At 31.0% G+C, this 22181-nt stretch overlaps 2 protein-coding genes across 4 annotated transcripts; one reads left to right on the top strand and one right to left on the bottom strand.

The window, feature by feature from the left end:
- Window positions 1-5548: 5548 nt before the first annotated feature.
- Window positions 5549-9218, top strand: LOC107262025 (glycosyltransferase BC10). Of its 2 annotated transcripts, XM_015725168.3 has the most exons (3): window positions 5549-7167; window positions 8267-8349; window positions 8431-9218. In XM_015725168.3, the coding sequence occupies exons 1-3, from the start codon at window positions 6631-6633 to the stop codon at window positions 8906-8908; spliced, it is 1098 nt and encodes a 365-aa protein (XP_015580654.2). In that variant the 5' UTR covers window positions 5549-6630; the 3' UTR covers window positions 8909-9218. The 2 variants fall into 2 exon arrangements, with proteins under 2 accessions (XP_015580654.2, XP_048232061.1); XM_048376104.1 differs by having other exon boundaries at window positions 5554-7167; window positions 8267-9218.
- A 4344-nt stretch (window positions 9219-13562) lies between these two features.
- LOC8288680 lies at window positions 13563-19759 on the bottom strand. 2 transcript variants are annotated; one of them, XM_002528820.4, is made up of 14 exons: window positions 19549-19756; window positions 18517-18636; window positions 17682-17741; window positions 17489-17590; window positions 16865-16948; window positions 16665-16783; window positions 16406-16507; window positions 15911-16027; window positions 15517-15582; window positions 15308-15374; window positions 14875-14928; window positions 14709-14798; window positions 14261-14341; window positions 13563-14107 (listed from the first exon to the last, which is right to left on the bottom strand). In XM_002528820.4, exons 1-14 carry the CDS (start codon window positions 19564-19566, stop codon window positions 13994-13996), a joined length of 1194 nt encoding a protein of 397 aa, XP_002528866.2. In that variant the 5' UTR covers window positions 19567-19756; the 3' UTR covers window positions 13563-13993. The 2 variants fall into 2 exon arrangements, with proteins under 2 accessions (XP_002528866.2, XP_048232108.1); XM_048376151.1 differs by having other exon boundaries at window positions 16665-16948; window positions 19549-19759.
- Between the last annotated feature and the right edge of the window lie 2422 nt (window positions 19760-22181).

Raw genomic sequence — 22181 nt, 5'->3', positions numbered from 1 at the left:
AACCCCTCCCTTTGGGGTTTTGGAATGATTAGGAAACATCTTCTAGTTGGAATACATGAAAGTGGGGTAATTTGCCGAGCTGTTACCAATCCTTGACACTATATATCAATTTGATACCAAAACTTTAATTTGAATCAATTTGGTGACAAACATACATAAAACTATTTCAATTTAGTTCCAATGTTCAAATTCCGACAACCGGTGGTGACTTGGCATGCTGAGTAGGAATATTCTGGGTGTTTTGCCCGTTCAGCGTGTGCCACATCAATTAATGATGCTGACTCACCAAATCTCTAAATTAAACTCTAATTCCCCTAATTTTCCCTAATTAAACCCTAATTCTATTCCCCTCTCCTATTCCCCGTAACTCCTGTTATCCCTACTGTCACAGCATTCTCGCATTCAAAAATCTGTCCTTTTTCTGGTGCATCCTACTTTCTTATTCTTCTGTTTGTACTTGTGATGAAGGTATGGTATAGTACATATGGGTTGAAGGCTGTTTAACATATTATCCTTTATGCATTGGTTTTGCTCCTCGTTTGGATCGTCAGTTACAAGTTAGGATTCTGTCATCAAGATGAACAGCTTGAACATGTAGGAGATCATAGATGGGACTGGGTTTTGTTACTGTGACAGATAGATGAAAATTAAACCATCGAATTTGCCACTTGCAATAATCGTCTGGTACAATCCAGTTGATTCAAACTGCTTAGTGGAAAGGAATATAATGATGTCTGTGCATAACGGCGTTGCTGTTTAGATAGAATTATTACATTTGTAATTTCTTTTTTCTAACTTAAAGAGGAATTTTGTAATTAATGCTATGCTTCTAAATACTCCAAAGAGTTGTTCTACTATTTATACCAAGCACACAGCAAACAACATTTCCCGAGAAGCATCATTCGTAAATCTGTTTGTCCATTTTCAATGGATACAGAATAATTGATCTTATATAGTCATCAGACCCTATGCAGATGGCCAATTTTACTGCCTCTGTCGCGCCTTTACCATTGTTTGTCTGTATTAGTATATTGAATAAGTCGCGTATCTCAATGAAGAGCCGCATCATCCAACAATCTGCACAACTACAACGAGACATGTACATGTGCTGCCCCCAGTAACCAACATAGAAGGATAGATTTTTGAATGCGAGAATGCTATGATAGTGGGGGTAACAAAAGTTACTGGAGTTATGGGGAAGAGGAGAGGGGAATAGAAGAAAGGGGAATAAAATTAGGGTTTAATTAGGGAAAAATTAGAGGAATTGGGGTTTAATTTGGAAATTTGGTGAGTCAGCGTCATTAATTAACGTGGCACACGCTAAGCGGGCAAAATACCCGAAATATTTCTGCTCAGTATGCCACGTCACCACCGGTTGTTGGAATTTAAACATTGGGACTAAATTGAAATAGTTTTATGTACGTTTGTCACCAAATTGATTCAAATTAAAGTCTTGATATCAAATTGATATATAGTGCTAAGGATTGGTACCAACTGGGCAAATTACCCCATGAAAGTGATTGGGTTTCATTCCAGCACGAGAGGCTGCTTGAGTTATGCTTCCTTTATGGGAGGACAAAGCATGTGTTCAAATACTGTCTAAACCAAGAGGAAGAATGGCACCAGAACACATTGGCATCTGATAAGTTCAAATATAATTCATAAGTCCGTAACACTACATGTTTTTTCCATGCAAGGAACAACCACACCTTGAAATAGAATGATAATGGCGATAAAATGCAAATATATTATGAATCAGAGAAGAATAAGTCCATGTCTATGGACTTAGAGAAACATGAGGTGTCTCAACAACAAATGGTGATTGAGGCCAACACGTAAGGATAAAAAGGTGGTGAAAATAGGTGTAGAAGTGAGAATTCAATGAGAAAAGACGGAAAGGAATATTATGGCGGCAACAAGGTATGATGAATTGTAAAGCTTATGTATACCTTGCCAGGCTCGATGGAACTGTTCTATCGTCATTAATGAGGGTGGGGGAAACACAGTGAGAGACAACTTGGTTAGGGGCAAGTTGCCTGTAATTGATCTCTTCTTCAAGAGAAATGTTATCCAACATAATCAATGCCCTTTGTGTTGTTTGACGAACGAGACTTTAGAGCATGGCATCCTGCGATGCCTAAAAGTAATGCAGGTGTAGTTTTATTCACTATTGGCATATAGTCCTAGTGAGGGGTCTATATCCTCCTTAGCATATTGGTAGGGTGGTGTAATTGATGTATGGGCCAAAGTTAATTCAGAGATGCTATTGAGAATAGCACTCGGTCTATCTAGAAAGGGAGGAATGAGGTGATTTTCAAAAGGAAGCCTTTTGACCCTATTGTTATGGCTAAAACTATTGATCAATATGCAAATGAGCTATGCCTCATTTTTTTCAATGTCAATCATCAAACTCACTTCACTTCCAACTTTTCAAATGATAGAGAACTTAGATTCTCCCGGCCAATAGGCGGGCGGTGTGCTTATCTTGTATGACAACACTACAGAGCGAGTGGCGCTTCTAGGTGGGCAGCTGTGTGACAACACTACAAAGAAAGCGACGCTTTCATGTAAATGCTATGGTCTCAATGCCCTTACGAGGTAGTGATGAGTTTCACGCACTCTAAGCCTAGCCCGCGCACGGTTAGGAAGATTGGCCGCAATCTGAGCGGTACCACCTACCCTACCCTACCACCTATGCAGAGTTGGTGGCCAATTTTGACTTCCAGGTCTATTTTGCAGTTCAAAAGTTCAAAAACTCAGAGAAAGTGGGAGTGGCCATTATCATCGAAGATAAGAAAGGGAAGTTGGTCGATGCTGAGGCCTCTGGCAAGGCTTTCTCATCTTTTTTTTTGCAACAAAAGTGGATGGTTTCAACCAAGGGCTCAAACTCGCTGGTGATGTGGGAATCCAAAATTGCATTATCTTCACTCCCTCGAGATACATTTTGAAGCTAGTATTTGAAGGGGCTACTTTAATTCCTTGGAAGTTGTTGACTCCATATCTCAAGCAAGAGACAGACTCGGATCTTTCAATAAATTCCATGTTAATCTTGTTTGTAAAGTCTCGAATATGGCTGCTAGGTGGATTGTCAAACATTTTATTTTGGAGTCTTTTTTTTTTTATTTGGGTTTCATCATCTCTTGCTGAGCTATCCTATATTTTGAACTCTAATTCTATTTAATGAATTGCTTTATTTGACTAAAAAACTCTCTCTTTTAATAAAATAAAGGTCAAACAGCCAATCTAAAAATTCTAAACTGGTTGGGTGATAAAACCAGTGGCGAAACCGGAGGACTAAGTAGGGCCTTGTCCTCCCTAATTTAGGTATTTAAAAAAATAGTTTTTTATTTTATTTTTTATAAAATTATATTAATTTTACATACATTAGAGTTGGATTTTTTCAAATAGAATTAGACTATTTCAATTTGACCAAATAGACTCTAATTTTAACTTTATTTATTTATTATAAAATTAAATAATTTTTAAAAAATATTTACTCATTTTAGATTTTAAATGGAAAAAATTAATATTTTTAAAATTTGAACAGGAAGAAACTCTTTCATCAAAAGAAAATTTTGTTGTTAGGCTCTATTATTACTAGTCTATAGACAACTAATTGGTATTATTTTATATAACTTATTAATTTTATATCTCTTTTTACTAATTTAGATTATCAATGAATCCATATATAATTTTTAATTATTTATACAAAATTAGATAAGTAAATCTGACAGTTGTCGAGTATCACTAATTACAATTTAAAATAAATAAAAATTTAATAAATAAAAATAATATATTTAATTTATCAACTATATATGGTTGATTAATTTAATAATTATATTAATAAATATTAAAATAAAAATAATATCAATTATTTATAAATTTATATAATAAAACTGATAATTTAATAAAAATGAAACCAATCAATCATTGTTTGCATTCACGTCATAGATATGGTTGAATCCAACTAATTATTATTACACAAAATAAGTTTTGAAGTCAAGTGTCATAAATATATGGACGGTTAGCAAGATATACTTTCTTTCAATTTATTGAATTCTTATTTCATTTATATGCACGGTTAAGAAGATATATTTTATTTTTTATATGAAGAATTCCTTTTTTTATTTATATGGAGTCTTAAGAAGACATATTCTCCATGGAAGACGTGCCACTTATGCTATGTGAAATTTGGCTTTAAATATTGACAAAATTCATTTATTAAATACTGAATTTTTGTGTTTTATTCTATTTAGCTCTTTATATTTTTATACATAATTTATGAAATTTTTATTTATTTTATTTAAGGACTATTAGATCTTCAATAGAAATAAAAATGCGTTTTTATCTTAAATATTCATAAAAAAGATTGAATTTTCATATTTCTGAATTATTTTTGTATAATTGTTAAAATTTTGCTTTTATTTATGGATGCTTATCTCTGTTATGTTTTTTGAAGGGCCTGCAACTTCTTGTTAGTTAGTTTTAGTGATATGTAGATGAAAGCTTTAGCAAAAATTTAGAGCCAATTTTTAACATATGCATGCAAGGGGAATAAGGTTTTGAGAGTAGAGCCGAATAAGCTATTTTAACTTGTTTATTTATTTTAAGCTAAAATTTACTTTTTTTTTTTAATTCAATTTAACCATTTTTTAGAAAAATGAATTGAACTCTTTGTATTGAGAGGGAATGCAATAAAAGAAATAATAAAACATTAATTTTTAAAATTAAGTTTAATAAATAAGTAATTAGCTATTAATAATAATATTAAAAAATTATGAATTTTTAATAATCTTATTTTATTTTATTTTAATTTTTTTTAAGGAGATAAAATTCAAAATATCAAAGTTTTAGGTTAAAATGATTCAAAAAGATTTAAAAAGAAATCATATGATCTCGTCCGTAAAATTTAGAAACCTATTTAAATCTTGTTCTATAGATAAGATCTTTAATGAATTATCTAAACCAAATGGTATATCAAAATAAATTATTAAAATATGTATATAAATAATGTATATATATGAAATAAATACTAAAATATGAAAAAAATATATATCATTTCTTAGAATTGTCATTTTAATTTCTTATAAGGATATATTGTTTCGAATATGTTACATATTACTAATAATATACTGAATGTATTCAAAATATTATAGAATTTCATATGCGGATTATATATTAACTATATATAAAATCTTAAAAAATTCGTTATCTATTTTGTATATAAAAATCATTTTAGTGTATATGACACGTAGAGATGAGAGAGACCAAATGTATACCAAAACTGATAATAACGAACACTATTTCTTAAGTATTTAAGAAAATGATACCAAACATATAATACCGTATTTTTAAAAAATATATATATATTTGATTCTAGTATTTATGAAAATAAAAATCTTTGAGAGTGAAAGTGACATTTCTTTTTTCCTTTGTTAGGGTATTTGTGTAAAAACTCCTTTGAATTTCAGATTGATTTTTTTGGGCTGGATTTAAGTGTTAAAAGACCTTTATTGACTCAGATCACAGGGTTAAATACGAACCATGGTTCATCTTTTGTTAAAAAGAAAGTGCAGCCCACAGGCCATTTGGAATTGTGAGCCCTACCCACAATGGTTCATATATTTGCTTAACCAGGCTTCGCTTAGCAGCCCAAAAAGAAACAACAGCAAACATGACTAACACGTGCCAAAAAGTAGCGTCACCTGTTAGACCGTTTCTCGTTTTTAAACTCACTACAAAACAAACCTAAAACACAGCATAACAACAAAAACAGAAAAGAAAAAAAAAAAGAACACCCATTTCGTAGTTCTCTAGGTTTTTTTATTTTTAATTTTCTTTTTAATTTCAGAACTCTGTAATTGGGTTACAAGTGTTGAGTTCGGATTCTGATTCTTCGCGTCAAAATCTTAACTTTCTTTTTGCTTTCCTTTCCATATTCCGATATCGCATTGTCTCTGTAAATACAAAGAAACGCCCTGTCGTTTTCAATCCAAATCTTCAACAACATCTCCACTTCCTTTCCACTTCAAATTCCTCTCTCTATTAATATATACATGTCTCTATCATCTGGGGTTGGTGACGTGATTCCATAGTAGAACCATTTACTAGTGATTTTGATTCTATCTTCTTGTGCATACTTTCCTTTTTCTCTCTCCTGACACTTGAATATCAGAATCAAATCCCTAGTTCTTTTTTTTTTTTGAGTTGGGTTCTAACAGATTTGGACTATTGATTCATTCCCATTGATCTCAAAGATTAAATATTTTCGATTTTAATTCATTTAAATATTTTCGATTTTAATTCATTCTTTCGTCCAAGCTTTTATCAAATCGTTATTTGATCTTTTCGGTTTGTTGGACCCTAATGCCGTTTTTATTTGATTCTTGGTAGTGGGTTCCTCTCCGTATCAATCTTTATCAAAAGTTCGATTCTTTTAGGTGATTATTACAATTAGGTTTCTTATTGGTATCAATCTTTGTCAAAACTTCGGTTTTTTAGGTGATGACTACTGCTTTTGGGTTTTTTTTCTTTTAATGTTTACGTTAAAACAGTTATAATCTTGAATCAAAGTAAGAGCTTGCAGCTTATTGTAGTAAGACGTGGAGATTAATTGAATGAAGTGAGATAATGGCAAGGTATAGAGAAGACAAGGAATATGGACCAGATAGGCATATGGGTTTGCTTAAATTGGTGCAAATTTTATCTTTTCTAGTTATTTTTGTTGCCGGTATAATCATAGGATTGGCAACAAGTTCTCATATCAATCAGTACTTTACTTCACAAGCAAGGCTGTTTTTCACTAACAATATAGCAGCAACAAAAATCCCTGGTGATAATTGCACAATTTTGAAACCTTGCAAGGCTGTTGATTGTTTGAGTATGGAGACTTTTCTTCATCCAAAGAACCTGACTCATAGAATGACTGATCAGGAGCTTTTTTGGAGGGCTTCTTTGATGCCATATAAGGATGAGTATCCCTTTAATAGGGTGCCTAAAGTAGCTTTCTTGTTTTTGACTAGAGGGCCTTTGCCTATGTTGCCATTGTGGGAGAGGTTCTTTAGAAGTCATGAGAAGTATTTCGCTATCTATGTTCATACACCTCGGAATTACGTCCTCAATGTTTCAACTGATTCTCCATTCTATGGAAGGCAGATCCCAAGTCAGGTATGTACTTTAGCTGGGTCATTTTTGTTTTTAGTTTCTAACATTCTTGTTGATGCTGGTGATTTTAAGCAATAAGCATTTTGGCTTTGTAGAAAATATTTGTAGAATTAGAAATGGCAGGTTCTGGGTATGGCTTATCTGCATCTTTCTAGATTGAGTTGGGATGTTTCACAGTAAGATTTCTAGGATAGCAAGTCCTTACTGCTTTCGTTCACTTGCTAGATTTAGGAATGGATTTGGGCCAATCTTTTCAAAATCATGGATACCTTATTAGAATTGGTTGTTATCCGTCTTTGTCAAGATGTTTATATGCTCATGTCAGGCAGAGTCCTTAAATTTGCATCTGAGAGGGCGAAGGTTGAAGTTTTGATGGCCATTGCACGCAAAACTACTGACAGTGGGAATATATCTGATTTTTATCCCTAGACTGGTGGTTTGGATGGAGCATGCCATTAACTCTAACTAGTTTGGTATCGACGTAAGTTGAATTCAGTTGGGCAGTGTGTTCGAATTTTTGGTAGGAGTGTTCACTTGATGATTTGTTTCTGTCAAGAACTTTAAAAGCTTAATGTGTAGGAATGTCATTTGACCAAATATTGTCCAAGCTTACTGAAGATCTTATTATCCACCTTCCAAAAACCTAAGTTAAATATTTTCTTATTATGGACTATAGTCTTCCAGTGACCATTTCCCTACGAATCGGCTTTAGACCTTCAATTGTGCAAGCCCTTACTATGTTGGATACAGTTTTATGCTGGTATAAGCATGAGTTTAGCTACGTCGCCAAGTACTATCAATTAATAAATTTATATTAACAACCAATCTAGATACATGAGAGAAATGGTCCCTTACCTCAAGAATGAAATGGTTACTTGGAGCAGGCTTGAATTGAACTCCGCCTATGGCTGAATCACTTGTTATGAATATTACATCACAAGCCGAAAAATGGCTGAACTTCTTGCAACTTCATAGCTGTCTTCTACTGGGAGAAAGTCCTGCCCTTTGTCTTCCTCTTGACACTTCAATATGTGATGCAAGTGAAGTAGTGTATTTGTTGACTGTGTTTTATGTTTCCTTTATGTTGCTTTTCCTTCTCCAGGATGTTGAATGGGGATCAGTGTCACTGGTTGATGCTGAGAAGCGCCTTCTATCCAATGCCCTGCTGGACTTCTCAAATGAACGGTTTGTTCTTCTCTCAGAGAGCTGCATCCCGGTTTATAATTTCCCGACAGTCTACCGGTATCTAATCCATTCTGAATATAGCTTTGTTGAGTCATATGACGATCCGACTCGTTATGGGCGTGGCCGCTACAACCGTAAAATGCTTCCTGATATTAGGCTTTACCAGTGGAGGAAGGGGTCTCAGTGGTTTGAGATTCAACGCGCCCTGGCAGTTTATATGGTATCAGACACCAAATACTATTCCATCTTCAAAAGATACTGCAGGCCTGCCTGCTATCCCGATGAGCATTACATTCCAACTTACCTGAACATGTTTCACGGGTCACTCAATGCAAATCGTACTGTGACCTGGGTAGATTGGTCGTTTGGGGGCCCACATCCGGCAACGTACATGGGGATTAATGTTACAGAAAGTTTCATACAATCTATTCGGAATAACAAGACACAGTGTTCTTATAATTCGGAGATGACATCCGTCTGTTACCTCTTTGCTCGAAAGTTTCATCCGAGCGCCCTAGAGCCCTTGCTTAACCTCACCTCAACAGTAATGGAATTTTGATCATATTTTGTTTTTTTTGGTAGAGGTGCTACATCATTCCTGCAGTGATCCTAGAGCTTCGTGGTGCTGCTTTCATAGCACCCCAGAAGATCTTTTTTTTTCTATGGGCAAAATTGTACAGTTAGTTTATTTTTTCTAGGTCCCTGGGATTCGTCACCATTAAGAGAAATGGTATTTTGTCAAACAAATTTTGAGAGTATTGGCAAAAGTTTTGAAAGAGAAGCAACAAACAGAGAGTTAATGTTAACTAGTCGCATTTGCGAAGTTCAGACCCGATTAAAAATTAATCTTATATATATATATTTCTAAATTCGAGCTCCATGGTGTCCTTTTTTTTGTGATGTATAAAAGAAATTGTGTAAGCAATAAATAAGTTTTGGACATAATTTTATAGTTTCAACTCATTCAGCAGAACAAACTCAAAATACAGAAGATTCAAATAGGAGAAGTACTGCATATTACGTGCTCTCTTTCAAGTTCCTCTGCGCCACCATTCATGGAACCCAGTCTTTGGGTTTTCTGCATTCAGTGGATAAAAGCTTACTTCACGCTGTTTCTTTTTCCTTGTTTCTCTGTGTTCGTTGTATATAATGTATGGGTTCGGCTTTTGGTTTTGTGGTGTAGACAATGTTCTGCATTTCTATTCTGCGGTTGCCCGTGGTGGTCAGCCTTGGTGCAGTCTGGCGATGCCTGGAACTCTTACCTGCATATAGTCCTTTGAGATGCTCTGGGGCGGTGGATGCTGATGAAGTCTTCAATTTATGTCACCTAGTTTCTCATCACCTGCGGTGGAGTTTAATGGCTAACCGCCAAAGGATATGTGATTCTGATGGCCGGTTTGGAAGCTATTGCTGTCAATTAAGCTTCAAATGCAAAATCATAGTGATATGGTTAATCAGCTTTGGCTCCATCAGTACGGTGCTTTTGTAACAGGTTTAGTATATGCCCGGTGGTTGTTGCAGCGCCAGCGGATGGCTCTAGACTCTAGAGTAATAAGAACTATTCTCAACGGCAATTTACAAATATTGTGGAGAATTTTTTAAAATACCTTAAAATCAATAAAAGAAATTTTTTTACTGTTTAATCTTTTTCCAAAAATATTATTTGTAATCTTTTTAATTCACCGTGTGGCTATTTCCTAGTCATTTTTTAATATTTTTCAATATTTTTTATTACTTTTTATGTTTTAATGCTTTATCCAAAAATAATTATAAAAAATTAAAACTATAATTTAGAAAATTAAAAACTGTATTTTTTATATTTTAACACCATAAAAATAAAAAAAATTATAAATTTGATAAGTTTTATTTTTAAGATTTCATTCAAAAAAAGATAATAAAAATATATATCTAAAAGATATTGAAATTTTATTATTTTAATTTTAATATATATATTTAAAAAATTTTGATTGAAAAGAGATGTTTAAAGGATATTAATAAAAATATTTTTTTAATAAGTGCAAAATAAAAAAATTGATTGTAAAACAAAATATGAAGTTACAATTTAAAATAACCGGTTGGAGTTGTTTTCTTTTATTTTGTTATTTTTAAATAAAACAACTGAAATATAATAAAAAAAAACAACTAAAAAACAAGCATGCTGTAAATTTGAAAAAAGAGAGTTAAAAACTAATATATTTAAAAAATTCTATAAAGTAAAAAATGATATCTTTTATTAATTTTAAAATATTTTAAAAATAATTTATTATAATTACCTATTATGGGTGTATGAATGTTGGGCCCACTAGACTTCAATCTGATTTTATTGTATTTAAATTCTTATAGATTTATAGAAAGTAGCGGCAAAATTTTATTTTTATAATTAATTTTTTTTTATGATTTTTTATAAATTCTTTTTAAAAATATTCTAAAATTAATAAAAAATATCGTTTTTACTGTGGAGTTAATATTACAGAAAGTTTTAATATATTTTAAACTGTATTTAATATATTTTTAATATATTATGATATATCTTTTGAAACACACATCTTCATGTCATTAAAAATATACTAATTGCTATAAAAAAATATGTAGAATTATCAATTTACGAATACCAAATATAAAAATATAAAATAAAAATGATAAATCTACCTTATTTTAATGATATCACAATAATACAAGTTAAAATAAATATCATTTCAGTATATTTTGTCAAATAAAATTTTGAAAAGAAATTTATAATAATACAAGTTAAAATAATAAATTTTCAAATCTTTTATGTAAATTTTTAGTATCTTTTTTCTTAGAAAGTTCTAAAAAAATAAAAATATATAAAATAAAAACCGAATTTATAATATAAAAATTAAAAATAATATCATTTCGGTATCTTTTAAATATACTTTTAATATTTTCTTTTGGACAAAATTCTGAAATGATAATGCATATAATACAAGCTAAAAGTAAATAAATTTTGAAATTTGGATATCTTTTAGGTATACTTTTACTATATTTTTTTGATGATATTCTTAAAAAATAAAATAAAAATATAAATAAAAACTGACTTTACAATGATACAAATTTAAAAATACCCTTTAAGTATTTTTTATTTATACTCTTGATATCTTTTTTGTAATGAAATTCTTAGAAAATCAATCGTAAAATATTATTTTTACCATAAAAATAATTTTTTTAAGAAAAAATAGTGCCCTGTGAATTATTTTTTTAAATCTTTTTGTCTCGATTTGAATTCGGTCTCAATCATTTATATGAATCTAAGATTTTGACCAAATCTGGCCAGTTTTAAAAAATATATAAATTTTTATTTATAATTTTTCTAAGGACACTACGCATGTTGGTGGATCTTAAAGAAAATATTTTTAGGCTCATCTATCAATTTTTAGACGACTCGAATAGACTGAGTAGATATCTGAACTTATAAACAGATTTAATCAGGCTTGTTTAATTGTTTTGAATATGAATCTAAAAAATATTGTTCAGTATTGAATCACTTGGCATTATTAGTTATTTATTCATTGATATTCACTCACTTTCAATCTGAATATAATAATATTATAGATTATATTTATAATATATATTTTCGTGTTAATTAAGCATCCAATTTATGATGATATGTTTATGTCGATAAAAGGAAATGCATTAATGCTATGAACAATAAAAAGTTGAATTACTCAATTTATGCATTCTTAATCAGGCATTCAGATTCTAATAATAATATTATGTTAACAAAAGGAAATAAGTAGAATTACACAGTTAATTAAGCATCCTAAATTAATTTGCTGCAATTAGTCGAACACTTGCACTATATGCATGCTAGTTCATATTCTTATCCTGAACATAATTAATGAAAATGTTAAATATCATACTATTATTAGTCCAATTCTTATCCATCTAATACGGTATATGATAATTTTAATTAAATTATCTTTTAATATTTTAAAATTAAGACACAATTTAATAAAATATTATAATGTCAGGTCGAGTCAGCAAGAAGAGTGGACTATATAGCATTAAGAGCTGAGAATATGACCTCTGTTAAATATGAAAGCTGAACTGAAGTTTAAGTATAAAAGGAAGAGAACAAAGCTAGAAGACGCTTATGACCTCCCCTCTATGCCTTGCGGTAATGATTCCTCTGGCGGTACAGTCTTTACCACAATGACGCAGTCTATAGATCAAATTATTTCGTGTATTTCGTGTATTTCATGTATTGGATTTTACTTGACTGTCTACGGTTCTATTGTGTGTGCTCAGGATAGAAGTTTTGTATAAATATATCATCATACTATTAAGTATTTTGATTTAAGTTTTTTTCTATATCTAAAAGGTGGAATAGAGACTTTGAAAGATTTTAGAGGAATCATGATCTTTGTTTTTTTTCTTTTTAATCCTTGATTACTAGAGGCTCAATATGATTAAAAGTACTTAATCGGGTAGCCTTTATTCTAGTGTCCATAACTATTTTAAGTGTGATTAAAATATATCATAAATCAAAATTATTACATTTATATAATTGACACCAGAACTAAATTTTACTAAAAATTAAAGCAAGTAAAAGTATTTAGATTATTTATTGATTTTTGATAGACACTAAGTTTAGTTTGTCTTACAAATAATGTTATTTGATCTTGAATTTTCAAGTAATAAATTTAGTCAAAATTGAATTTTAACTAAATTAGCATTATATATAATAATTTATCATAAAAATTAGAACAAGTAAAAAAATATTAATTAGTTGTGTTTTGATAGATACTAAAATTATTTATGTTACTATTAAATTAAACTTAATCTTTTGAAATTTCTAAATATTAAACTGGATCAAGATTAAATATTAAATAGATAAAATAAATATAATATTTCATTATTATTTTAATGATTTAAAATTAATAGTCTTGTGTAAATGTATTTTATATTAATAAAGTAAGTCAAAATCATCGATTAATTTTGTCCTCAGATATTAGATATAAATTGTGCTCAAGTGTTTAAATGTCATATAGAAAAACATAAAACTAATCTTTAAGGGCTATTTTAGATACTAAAATTTAAGGGTATATTTGGAAGTTAATATTATGTTAAAGAACCCCAAAAAACTCACTTCTCTTTAACTGATTATATTCTAATTTTTTTAAAAAAAAAAAAAAAAAAGAGAATGATTTTGTATTAAATAAAACTTGAGGCGTAAATACTATTTAACCCTATAAACAGAAAGACATTAAATTTCCCACCCAAAATAAAATAATAATTTACATTATTTTCATAGTTTACACCAATATAATAAATGAATAAAATGAAGAAAAAAAAAAAGAGAAAAGAAAAGAAGAAAAATGATTCATACATTGGCATATTTGCTGCCATTTCTCTTTTGATGGAGAAGATAAAAAAAGAATCATAAGATTTTAGAACTCTACATGGGCTACAACAAGGTGTATGATCACTAGCTATGGTGCAACAGTCAGGAAGCAACATCTCAAGCTCCTTGAATGATTTGATATACTTTATACATCTGCTATGTATGCGATCTTCTCTCCCGCAAAAAATTGTACAAATGGTGTGTATAAATACATGATGCTATGATGATAATGGCAGCCTCCCTCTAAATGATGCTCAGTTGAAGCCTTAACATTTGTATTCAGTTACTAGTTTGGTTTTGTTGAAATGGATCAACCCAACATTTATCCTCCTTTGCTGCATTCTTCCATCTGTCCAAGAAGATCTGCATCTCTACAGAGGATTGTTTTCTTACCTGCATCGAGATCAATGCCCGGTGACTAGCTTCTCTAAACAAATGAGCCCGTGTGATATAATTTGAGGAAAAAAGATTTTTGCAGATTCTATAATGTGAGCGAAATAATAAGAATGTAGCTTGCAAGTACCGAGAATGATCACTGAAACATACCTGTACTCTATTATCAACTACGTGGGGCTCTGATGGCTGCTTTTGAGGAAGACCACCTTGTGTATCAGAATTAGAATTTGACTGCACAAATGAGCCAATAGTATATCAGGGGAAGAGAGATCATACAATTTAACATACTGCTGCTTGCTTTCTGCTTCATTGAACTAACGGCGTCTCTGCTTGGGCATAGGAACCGCGATGGAAAAGCAATGAAATGAACATACAATAGAATGATGAATGAAAAACATTTCACTGCAAACTATTGTCCTCAATTGTGATGTTTACATTATGCCTTACAATTACTACCTTAATCTCTTCCAACACGAGGATAATGCATATTGCTCAGCATAACAAGTTGAACATATAAGTTGGCTCTCCTAGCTAAGCCACAGAAAGAGTGGGAAAAAAAGGTACATTACTGTGTCCTTCATACGAGTACAAGGCTTACCTCAGTTCCGTTGAAGACACCAAGAGTTAAAAGACCCAGATGAACAATATACTCCGAATCGACCACACCAACATTTTTGGTTCGATCACCCTATGAACGAGAAAAACCATCACAATTTTGGTCAAGAGAACCATTACAGAAAATGAATGGGGATCAGGAAAGTTACCTGTGCACAGTAACCAAGCTGAAAATCTAGACCCCAGGCATGGATTAAGTCATTCTGTACAGGCGAAAGATCCTTAAGAGTTATTATTATAAACATGGACATGACGTGGAGATGACAATGCAAACAGGTTATTGACCGTGCGAGTAAAGTGGTACTCTTTGATCAAATATTCTGTCGAGAACTTGCAACTACAGGCAAAACTATAAATACTAATCATATCTAGTGTTTTTTATTTATGTATTCAAAGATCTAATTTAATTTTGTGTGATTGTTAATTTACCCAATCATTATGTCACTGAATGCTATCAATATCAAACTCATCGCTAACATTGTGGTCAAGTTTGTAGCTACTACTGCATTCATGACTTTGTTAAGTGCCGGTACCACACATCAAAGTTACAGTACTAAAAGGACTCGGCCAGATAAAGTATACCTGGATCATATGCCATGCACATCTCCAAGCTGCTGTTGAGAAGACAGGTGCCATCATTTCCACCCAACTGCATCAACAGTGTTTATTTACAGTTGACATCAATTTATTTATTTATATTCTAATTAAAAAATAAGCTTTTCCAACTAATAAGACACTGCAATAATTTCAAAATTAAAATGAGAAGCAAAACCGAATTGGTAATCATTTACCCTATGCAAGGAGGAGAAGTGCTGTTGCCATAACACCTTCCGCTACCTTTAAATTTATATATCCTTCTGTTAAGAAGTTAACCACAAGTCAAAAAAGAAATTTAATTCCTTGATCCAAATATCTTACAATAAAACCAAATCAGGTAATGGTACACTTGAGTTCAATTTTAAACCTTTCAGGAAGTTAACCTGTGAGAAGATGAAGATCCTAGAATTTAACAACTCTAAGAATAGAAGAATACTACAGAAACAAAGACGCCAAAGTAATTTTAAAAAAAATAGCTGTATCTCTTTTATTTTCTAAACCTCCATTTGCAACCATCTTTATGCATAGAAATAGCAAATCTGATGAGTTCTCCCCATTCAGTCACTCCAGACACTAATTTACACTAACCTGTGCACGGTTGACTTTGGTTGACGTGCTGTTATTGGATGGTACACTGCTGACTTGGTAGGATCAAGGGCAGGCTGTGATATTTCGAGGCCTTCATCCCTAATAATAGATAGATATCTGCAAAGGAATCCATAAATTCACTTTATCTAAGTTTTTTCTCAATGAGAAAGGAAAAACAATTCATTAGTTTTATCACATAGACAAATAAGAAAAGAAAAAAAAAAAAAAAGATAAACCTGCTTCTAGTAAATTGTATTAACTTGTCAAATCCATTATAAACTTGTTAGCAAGAAAATTAAATGGTAAAATAAATAATATAAGACATACAAACACAAGAAATTCTTATAAACAACTTCTGTGAATTTCATGGTATATTAAATTTAATATACTGCAGTAAAAATTGACCTCTATTGTTTGTTCACATTTTTTTGTTGTCTACAAAATAAAAGTTCAACATTGAAATCAGTAACATCTCTAATTGCACTAAATGCCTACCGTTTTGGATTAAAATTCTCAACTCCCAGATCTTCATCCCAAAGGAATAGATAATCATATTCAGAAACTATATCTGGATGCAGGAATCTTTTTGCAAACCACCTGTACAATCAAAGTGATATTCCGTTCAGAGATGAATAAATATAACCCAGTATAAAACACGAGGACATGCATGCATAACACTGGGCAGACAGAAGTCTGTGCATAAACTGCTATTTCAAAAACTTAAACTACAATGAATTAGGATAATCAACCTCACCATTTTGTTTGGTTCACTGCAGAGACGTGAATGGCATGATCACTCCATGGCAAATCCCTCCATTTATCCACAACACCATCATAATGAAAAAGCATCACAACAAAATCACTTAAAGGAAACTGCACTAAGATAATAAATATTAGCAGAAAAATGGTGAGAAAGTTTTTAAAGCCAAAAAGGTGACCAGGATTGACTAACACCTTCTTAACAATTTGGTCCACTACTACTTTTTGATTAATTCCAACTGCAAGTGCTAACAAGCTCTTTGAAAGCTTTTGCTTGTTCTGATGCCCAAGAAAAAAAAAAACATATTAGTGTAAAAGGAAGAAAGAAAATTATTATAAGAAAAGCATGAAATTGTGCATGTATTGCTGCTTCTTTCTAGAGCAGTTCACTTGTTGAATACAAGACCTACACAGGCCAATTCAGATTTCTCATATCCTGCCACTACAATAGACAAGGTACTTAGAATTCTTATGGATGCGATAGAAAAGCACCACAGGTGAATCTTACAATACTCTGATCAGTGTAAAATCCAAGCCAAAAATTTATTACTGCTCTTTTAATCATGCATCAGGAAAAATAGAGTTTTATACATGATGGTATTCACATATGAAGGTACATGGCATTAGACCAACAGAGCATGACATAATCCAACAGCAGGCACCTGTATTAAGCAAGCAGTGGCTAACATTGCAGGAGCACAATGCAATAATATGAGCCAAATTGCCATTGCTATAAACTTAAAAATAAAGGTTTGACAGATTGTCTCATGCACTTCAAGTTTTTGCATCAATTATACATCCTGGTAATGAAACACTCACATCTTCCAAAGAACTGTTCCATAGAGGCCGCATTTCGAAATCTGATGTCTTTCTAACAATTCCTTGGGGCAATGCCTTAGTTCCAGTAGGCTTACATTGATCCTAAGGAAAAAAATTGTAAAGAAATTCTAAATGATTTCATGTGCCACTTTACAACATAAGTTTCACTGCAAAATCTTAAAGAGCAACAAACCTCACAGTTAGTGGATTTCGTACTCTGCACTGTCTCAATAACTTGCCATCTTGCTAGTCTCTGCACAGAGTATTTCAAACAAAAAATCATGTCCACAATTTGTTAGATTTTAACTAGGATCTTAGTGTTTGCATTGGTTTCTTTATGCATATTAGTCAAATATCAAGTTTTAGAAATTTCAATGGGGCTGTGTTCTTTAAGCCCCATTCAAAATACACATGCTATATTGAAACTCTATGTTTGATTTGAATAGTATCATAACTCTTCGTTTATTGTTGAACTTCCTATGCATGAAAAAACTATTTTTAAGTTAAATACTTTGACAATTTTGTTTCACTTATAGTTCACTGGCCAATATGTTCAGGTTAAAACTTTGAGTAATCAATCTATAATAACTTGAAGCCCAGAAACCACTAGCAACTTTGAAAATTGAAGCATTGACCTTGCATATCTAGGCCAAAATTTCAGATTTCAATTATTCATCTTCAATCTCATCATATATGCATAGTTTTGCATGTTAATCCATGTATTCCGAGCTCTTGCAACTGGTGAAAGCCTTCAGCAACTAACTTTACCTTACAACTAAATCATAGTAAATTGATAGATACAATAATAATAGTAATAAAAATAATAATAATAACAATAACTATAATAAGTAAAACCACCAAGGCAATTTCTTTTATTTGGTAATACATCGCCAATGACTTCTAAGTTAAAATATTAAGTTCCTCTTAAATGAATGCAAAATTATCATGTCCACCACTGAATAAACAATAATTTTACTATCAATTCTCCAAAGCAGAATCTTAAAATTAATGGAACAAGAGATACATACTTCTTTATATTCCTTTCCAATGAATGAACCACCGATAAAATAAGCACTACAAATCAAAGATGCCACAACAAAGAGAGTGCAAAGGTATGATCTGCTCTTAGGATCTGGTGAAGCAGAAGCCTGAAAAGATAATCAGACAAGGGAGCATGAGAAATTATAATTGAGTGTTATTTGCTCAGGTTAGAGATAGTAACATGAAGTGACCACAAGAAAAGCAGCAGAAGGGGGGAAAACATGGGAAGATAGGGAAAAAAAGGGCCAAAAATCATAGGTAGACATTTATATCTGAAACTTCTATCAGGTAGAGATAGCCTTTTAAATCTGTTTCCTACAAACATGTCAACTAAAAATGTTTAATCTTTGGCGATAAACTACCCTTATCAGCTAAAAATTTGAGTAATAAGGTAGGAACTCCAAATCCATAATCATAGAATTACAAGCAATGTCATTATAGTCATTCTTACAACAACTTCAATTAATAATTTAAAACTACCCTCAAGTTTGGCTGTGGTAAAAAGTTAGAAAATTTTAGATATAGATATTTTCATGTTACAATTCAAAATTCACCAAATTCTCTCAAGAAGAAAAGAGGAAGAAAAGGAGGGAGAGAATTTGAAAAAAGAAAAAAATAACACCCTGTTTGGTTACTGCTCTCTCTCTCTCAGAGACAAAACACTCCACCTTTTTAAGAAAAACAAACAGTAAACCCGTGAAAGACGCAAAACTATTTTACTTTCTTTAAGCTCCCCGTGTTTTCTCAGCAACCAAACAGAAAACGGAAAAAATATGCTTCCACTTAAAAAAAAAAACTTCCTTGCCACAGTTATATTGAAGTTCAAAATTATAACAAGCATCATTGATCATTCAAAAAACAAATAAAGCAACAACAGAGCAGATAATCAAGTTCATTCACATTAAAGCACCAATCTAACATTAAGAAAATTCAAAAAAGTGAAGAACGAATAAGAATTAAAAGTACCCACCAACCAACCAAACATATGCATGGAAAGAGAAAGCTCTACTTAAACTTACACAATAGAGAGACTTCATTATGGGGGGACAATGCAGAGCAGAAGAAGAAGAAGAAGCATCAACAACCAACAGAACAAAAAAAAAAAGAAGAGAAAAGATAACCCGAAAAAGAAAACCTTTTAGTGTCAACTTAAAACAGAAGCCTTTATCGTTTAGATAAAGCAAAGCACAACAAAGAAGAATCCCAACACAAGCAAAAGTTGATGAAGGAAAAAGCAAACCTTTATATTATTTTCCTATTAAAAGAAACCAAACTGTCTTAAAGGATTAAAACGGTGGCGTATGTGAAGCAGGCCAGAGCCAGACTGGCAAAACCGAAATTGGTTCATGGTCGTGGCTACCACCACTTTCCGAATTGAATTTCATTGTTTTTTCTTTTCCCCAAAAAAAAAAAGGTCAATTAAATAACAGATAAAGATTTGGACTTTTTAACGAAACAACATGCGACTGTAGGGCAGTAGAAGGGAGGGAAGTAAGAAACATATATTCGTTCAACTCGCGCGAGTATTATATTTCCGATACTCGCTTCGTCTTATTTGCACGTCGTCATTCGGTTCCAGTAAAGACAGGAGAATAGGCCCCACCACTTCCACTTGTTTGTGTTTTGACTGAAACTCTAATAATTTTGAGGACGAGTATAAAAACGTCAGTCTCTTACAATTTTAATATATATATTATTTTGGATAATAAAATATAATGAGACAAAGATAAATCACTCGCTACATTTGTTTTGATAAAATATTACCATATTATTTAAATTTAATAATATAAATTAAATCTTAATAGTTTCAACTTAAATAATTTTATTTTATTAATAATTTTTTTATTCCGTTTTTCCAATCAAAATAATAAAATTAATAATTACTAAATTTTAATCTATAATATTAAATATAAATAATATAAAAATAATAACTAATCATATTAAAAATGATTGAATTTTTTGAATTAAAACTATTTAACTATAAAATATCTATTTTTATTGTAATTCTACTTAAAATTATTAAAAAAATAAAATTATATAATATTAAATTTTAGAGAACGTGTTAGTTGATAAGTCCTAATTAGATGATAAATTTTAATTGTTGGTTTGTAAGTATAGCATCACATGAAGTAGACTTTTTGTTTTGGGCCATTATCATATTTAGTTATTGCCTAGTTGGTTTAGATTTGTAGTTCATAATTAAAAAATCTATCACATTTCATTTCTTTTTTATAACAATAACTTCCTTCTTCTTCTTCTTCTTCCCTTTAATTTTTATACAAATTTTAAACCCATTTTAATTATTAATATATGATATATGAATACTAATTAAGTTACTAACCATTTTAAGTATGTAAGCAAATCTCCTTATGACCATGTTGATTAAGATGACATTTTTAGAGTCTCCTAGCTGATTTACTTATATAGCAAAACTGCAAAAGGACCAAATTGTAAAAAGCCAAATGAAAGACAAAGGGAGCTATAAGGGAGTTTTGTCTGAAACTTGTAGATGTAATTCATGGAAGCCTTCATTGGTGGTACTGAGGTAAGCTTCAAAAATATGTCTTATGTAAGCACTATAGTACTTAGATCTCCTTTTGCATTGTTTACATATGAAGTCAGATTTTGGAGATGAAGACTTTCTACTTCTACCAGCAAGCCTGCCTTCTCCATGTGCCTCCTATAATTATTGGTCACCATATCTTTGCATGATCTGTATATTGGTTTCTATACCTCTATTGCAATATAGCTATTAGCCTTTCTCCAATCCTATGCCTTCTCTCTTCTCTTCTTGGCAAAGCTAATTCTTATCTATATATTATAGGTATGTGTACCCTCTCCAATAGCTTAATGATACGGGCGAATGATTTAATATTTTAATATTAAATAATTGATATATATATATTTATTTAAAATTAATTAATATAAATATTTATTTATTGATTTGATGTAAAATAATTATAAACAGAAAACACAATAAGCCTAACTATGTATGCTATCGTAATAAAAAAATGTGTTCCGTCTCAAAAAAATTATTTTTAAAAGACTGATACTGATATATCTTTTATGAATGCTAAGAAAGAAGAAGAGTTTTTTTTATTAGTAAGAACAGACAATTTTAGAATGTTCTTTAGGCACTAAAAAGACTCCTTTTATCTCTCATGTATCCTAATTTATTTCAACAATATATCATTATTTATGTTAAAAAATTATATCAATTTTAATATAAATAGAAACATATATCTAGATTAGATTAGCAAAAATCCATAAATCACTCTATTTATTTTATATAAATATTTATTCATTATGTTTGAATCTCATATTAAAATTTAAATATCATCATAAAAAAATTCTTTATTTTATTATTTCAAATCCGAAATATAACAGATGATGTAGTAGATTGAATTTATTTAAAAATTTCTCTATATTATTACTTAATAAAAAAATTGTAAAGGTCATATCCACTAACTAAAATAGAAAAAGACATATAAGAAGTATTGGCACAAAAATGATGCCATATTAATTAGGGTTTTCTCTTCATCCCTCGCGAGAATGTCTTATTCGTTTATAGTGCATAGTCCCTTGATTTTAATTAAAAGGAATATACTTTTTTTTTGTAAGTTACAATTTAGAACTAGATACCCAAAAGGAA

The sequence above is a fragment of the Ricinus communis genome, chromosome 6, assembly GCF_019578655.1.
Source record: "Ricinus communis isolate WT05 ecotype wild-type chromosome 6, ASM1957865v1, whole genome shotgun sequence".
Lineage (NCBI taxonomy): Eukaryota > Viridiplantae > Streptophyta > Magnoliopsida > Malpighiales > Euphorbiaceae > Ricinus > Ricinus communis.
Note: the sequence above shows the minus strand (reverse complement) of the source record. Positions and strands in the feature narration are given on the sequence as shown.